Below are 5,672 nucleotides of genomic sequence, written 5' to 3'. Positions count from 1 at the left end.
GCGCTGTGCCGGCTTCTTTCGCTCTGCTTTACAGACAGGAGAAGACACGTGCTGCTGCCAGAGAGAAGAGGAGACAGACGCTGCTGCAGCCAGAGACACATGCAGGATCGGGTATCGGGTGAGTATATTATTTTAGTTATTTTATCACACCTTTGTTGTATAGGACGCACTAACTTTTCCCCCCCCCCAGTTTTAGGGAAGAAAAAGTGCGTCTTATACTGCAAAAAATACGGTAAGTTTTTCATGTTTTGGCAGGATCACTGTACATATTAAATGCTTACAGCTTTTGTAACAGGTCATGCTGCAGCCTTCAGGAAATCATCACAGTGCAGCCAACCAAGGCTCACAGCCGACCAAGACTTTAAAATCTCACTAACCATGAACTGCTTCCACTCCACATGTGACCCAAGTTCCATTTATCTTAAAGTAAAGCTGCCTGCATCCAGTAAAACTATTTATGTGCTTTCTACTAAAGTTAGCACCAAGCATGCAAAAAAAGGATGTAGTACATGGGGTAATTTTTAAAAGAGGCAAGTAAACATGAAAACCTGCTATAGATTAGGCAAGTAGGACTCAAGAAACAGGTTTGGGGATGGTAGCCCCTACCAAGACAGGTTGACCAAACTAGACAGACACCACAGAGGTAATACAAAAAAAAAATGTAATTCCTAACAGCAGGAGTAGAAAACAATGGAAAGGTATGGTTTACTCAAGCTAATAAGATTCCCTGTTATTGGTTGATACAGCTGTCCACAGTTGACAGACGCATTATACTCTAAGAGTTAAAAGAGTTTGTTTAAAAAAAAAACCTTACTACTTAAAAAACATGACTAGTAATAAAAACTGTGTTATCAGCTGTACATACCATAATAGAAAATGTATCACAGATCATTTATTTACCTTCATTCGCGCGGCATACAGAAACTCTGACAACACTGTGAGCTGCAACCATATCATGTAACATCGTATATTGCTGTGAAAACAAAGGTAACAGCATGAGCAAGCCAGTATTATCTTTCTACATATATATATGAGCATGAGATTTAGCTATCAAGACAAACATTTGTACAAAAAATCAATTTAATATTTTACAATACCTGAAACACTACAGTCATAAGTAAAAGAAAGTACACCCTCCTTCAATACTAAGGTTTTACAAACCCAAATTAAAAATAATCTGATCTCTAGCAGGTCTTACAATTCGGTAAATACAACCTCAGGTAAACAACACAAGTCATATTAAACAGTGTCGTTACATATTTAACAAAGTCAAAATGCAAAAGCAGTGTGTACAAAATTAGGTAAACCTTTACCATTTCTATAGAAATAAGAAGATAAGTAGCAGTTAGGTGCTGCTAATCAAACACTGTGAATAATTCACTATCAGCCAGTGTGAAATATTTTGGCAGTTTGCTGGTCTGGAGAATTCAGGTGTGTGTTAACAAAATGCCAGCATGTCATTTAAACGTATATACCCTAAACTACATTAACTGGCGGACCAAGCTAAAATCCCTTGAAAGTCTCAGTAAACTTTGTTCCACGGCTAACCATATATGTACAGTTATTCCATTGTTCACATGAAAGATCAATGCAGAAAGAGGGAACAAGATTACCACTTAAAAAATGCTGGGTTCTGAACTTATAGCATAACTTTACTCTTAGGCTAGGTACACACGTGCAATAACTATCGTTTGAAAAGGAACAATCAACAATTATTCCTGATTATTTTGAACAATCGAATTTTGCACAATTCTGTACATGCTACGCCAATATTGTAACACACTAGATATGATTGTTTGTACAATCGTTTGTGAACGATCGTTCAAACGATGCAGGAAGTGACATGTATAGGAGAAAGTGTATCACAGAACAATCCACAATTACTGAACAACCATACACACGATAGATTACGAAAGCTTCACTGATGACAATGTATCCTCTCCAGCCTTGGAGAGCTTTAATAATTCAGGCCCTATAACTGATAGACTAAAATTTGTAATCAGGTTTTGGCAGAAGAGAGGATTACAGAAAGCTGCTAAGTAAACACAGGCACTGGGTGTATGCACTTCATACCTACCAGTAAACCCAAATTATACTTCTTTGAAGCTATCTTTTCAAAATGATTATATTAGATGAACTTATTTCCATTATTTCACCATCAAAAGCTAAATACACCATTGAATTACACTTTCAAAAAGACAGTTTTGCCTGAAAATATTTTTTTTTCTTTTGCTAGCCAATTCTTTATATTGCATGAAGAGAACATGTTGTGTTCAAACCAACAGAGTATGAATTATCATCATCTTAACGTGAATTAAGGTCAGCTAAAAAAAAAAAAAAAAAAAAAAGGCGCACGGTAATTTTTGGGCTACGCAGTACTGGCAGTGTGTATCCATCTAGTGGTGCGTTAGTGTATAGATCAGTTAGATAACAGCTTACCTTTTTAATGGTGTACAAAGAACTGATAATGGATATAACAGACATTAGGACAATGGCTGATGCATAGTAGTAGTATTCATCTGTGCTCCATAAAATAACACTGAACAATTGAAAAATGTAAAAAGGATTGAGAACCTAAAGGGGAATAAAAGCACAAAAATTTGTAAAAAAAAAAAACTCAACACAATAAATAGTACAAAGGTATTTAAAACAGAGCAGAGATAGAAGACTGAAGTGGGTGTTGTGATCTAGCACACTAAACGAAGGATTTTAACATCCTGGATAGTGCAAAGGAGGACAATACCAACTCAAGCAAATACTCCAGAAATGTTGTATATCTATTTTTTATTTTATTTTTTTTCAAAAGAACAAGTTTAGGTATAAATAAATTGTCCCCATCACCCAGTTCTCATTCTCCTAGCCTACCATAAAACACATCTTCTCAATGCTGCCTGTACAATAACATCACAGACATTAACAGGCTGCACCAAAACCATTGGAATAATGTCCCGTTAACGTCTATGGGAGGTTACTTTACTGGCCAACACAGGTAGCATTCCTAAACGGTGGTTGCAAAACACCATGAAAGGCCACCGCTGTCAAGGGAAGAAGGTGCATTGGTACTTGGATGGGTAAAAAAAGTTTCTTACTGTGACACCAGAACAAGGAATAAAGAGAATAAAGAGTAAACAATGTTAAGACAAAGATAGCAAAAAAGTGATTACTTTCCAACCTTTACCTATTCTACTAATAAAATGTTTGTGTTGCTTTCTGTGAACCAGTAGGAGAGATTTCCCTATATTCAATTTAACCATCTGTCATAGAAAAACTCATTAGCAAAAAAATATGACTCTGGTTCTAAGCCATTCTCACTTTTTTCCACAAGTATTTATTTCACTTTTTTTTTTTTTATAAATAAATTGAGATAAACACATACATACAAGAATATGTTACAGCAAAAAAAATACATATGCCCCCTACCTCCTTAATCAGAAGCTTAAAAATAGAAGGCACTTTAACAGTAATTTCATTTATTCCATAAAACAATTTTCTAGAAGAGAAAGAAAAAAAATATACACATATTATACATATAGCAACTGTTTGTGACACATGCAAATATTTGTACATAAATGTCTAACTTTTGTAATAGAAAACAAAACTTCTGGTCAACACCATAGGCCAGTAACAAGGAACCATACGTCTGCCAGGAGTGATACCATTTTGAAAGGACAGTATTCCAGACAAACACAACTCTAACCTAAGTGTAAATAGTTATTTCAATTCTGCTACATATAGCATGGTGGATTATGCCATAAACACCATTCTGCATGCCAGCATAGTTAATTTAGTGGCAATGTTGTCTGTTCTAGCCTACTACCCTTCATATTTTACAATACAGAGCTTGATAGTTAGGTGGTAAGTTGGAGATGGAACTATTTGTAATGTTTTCGTAAACGCAAAAAGCCAGCCAGCTGACACCTTTTTTGCATTTCAGTAAATATTTCCCTATTGGGGCCTTTGTATTATAAAGTATTATTAGAGAAATAGCATTAAAGAGATATTCCAACAATCGACCTGATTTATTAAAGCTTTTCAAGGCTCTTCGGTGAAACTGGGTGATCCAGCAAACATGGAATAGATCTGGTCCAGAATTAGGAACATTTGCTAATAGCTAATGACTGAAGGAAATCCACCATTCCAGGTTTGCTGGATCACCCAGCTTCACTGAAGAAAATCTCCAGCCTTGGAGAGCTTTAATAAATCAGGCCCAATTAGTGGTTGCCATACCAATGGGTTTGGTGGCTGAAATACTACTGTTAAGTAGACAAAGCCCAGTTAATTCATCATTTGTAAAATTAGTACATTACGAAAGCTTCAGAATCTAGGCAGCGGTCTGCTAAAGATGGACAACTAAAAGGGGACAGACTATTGGCTTTCACTGTTCATCATGCAGAAGAGGTCTGGTTTTACCAGATTTTTAATCTTTAATCCCATAAAAAAATCTAATAAACTATTTTATTTTGTACATCTTAAAAGCAACCTGTTCCAAACTCACTATACCCAAATTTATATGTGTCAGATATCTGGAAAAACATTACAAATAAATGTTTCAAGAGCAGAAAATTTGAATTCTTATATCCCATATCACACTGCTATTTTTACTGGAACAGTAAGTGATGCAGAAAATAAAAACACTAAGCTGTGGTACAACGGAGAAACAAGGCAAGTTAAATGAACACTTTGACTATGTATGCATGTTGGGTATGTTTTAATACATTCTTTATTGTCATACTTATTGCAAAAGAAGAATACAAGAAATTATTTGGAGTTTTAGTTTACATCTTAGCCAAGTACCCGTGCTAGATCATTGTCACCTCAAACAGTCATGATGGTCTTAAAAAAATATGTGCACAGAGGACCCCCAATGTCATTCATTAATCCATCCTGGCAGATGAATGAATGACTGAGCGGGAGACAATGTACTTTTCTATGGAGGGGAGAACAGTGGGATTCCACTTGCTCGCCACCCCCTCCAAGGAACAGGGCCCTGTGTACAGCATTCATTTGTTCATCTGTCACTGGAAAAGATCATAAAATATAATTTCCAGCAATCTGGCATCTGTACAGGGCTTGACCCGATATAGAGATTGCATGCTTAAAATTGTAAGACAGAAGGTTCAATAGTTTTGTAGAAGGGAGCTATACCTAGCAGTGTCATTTTAAATGGCATATCCTGACATATTTAGAAATGCACATACACACAAAATATTATAACAAATGGGGTGGAAGAATGCCATCAACAATTCCTAGTTTTTTGTTTTTAAATTCTTTGACAAGTGATTGCTAGAAACATACCACAGTCCCTTCATTATTTTATAATCCATTCTCTTTTCCACAGGGTTTTTGTTTGCTGTTTAGATTACATAACAATATGTTACAACACATTTACACCGAGATGTCTCGGTTTCATTAACCTTTAGGAAAATTGCTATGAATAAATGCAAAGCGGCATCATAAATAACTGTAAAAGCCTGAGTAAGTCTGATGTACAAAGGTCACCCAAAGATCTCTGCATTGGTAAAAGTAATTGCGCAAGGCAATAGACTGAAATTTTGATGTCAACTGTTATCATTGAAACTTTCTATCCTAAAGATTGTGCACAAAGATCTACAGTACAAATACCGTGTTTCCCCAAAAATAAGACCTAGCACTTTTCCCCCAACCTGCCCTAA

The 5,672-nt window shown here is 35.8% G+C and overlaps 1 protein-coding gene across 1 annotated transcript in view; it reads right to left on the bottom strand.

Moving 5' to 3' along the window:
* ATP13A3 (ATPase 13A3) overlaps positions 1-5,672 on the bottom strand; it is a 60,857-nt gene that overhangs the window by 27,282 nt on the left and 27,903 nt on the right. Inside the window, exons 7-9 of the mRNA XM_072408209.1 lie at positions 3,421-3,490; positions 2,440-2,574; positions 901-973 (exon numbers count right to left, since the gene is read on the bottom strand). Of these exons, the coding sequence (XP_072264310.1) occupies positions 901-973; positions 2,440-2,574; positions 3,421-3,490 (278 nt within the window). The remainder of the gene's footprint in view (positions 1-900; positions 974-2,439; positions 2,575-3,420; positions 3,491-5,672) is intronic.

The sequence above is a fragment of the Pyxicephalus adspersus genome, chromosome 4, assembly GCF_032062135.1.
Source record: "Pyxicephalus adspersus chromosome 4, UCB_Pads_2.0, whole genome shotgun sequence".
In the NCBI taxonomy this organism is placed as follows: domain Eukaryota; kingdom Metazoa; phylum Chordata; class Amphibia; order Anura; family Pyxicephalidae; genus Pyxicephalus; species Pyxicephalus adspersus.
This window is presented reverse-complemented; position numbering and strand designations above follow the sequence as displayed.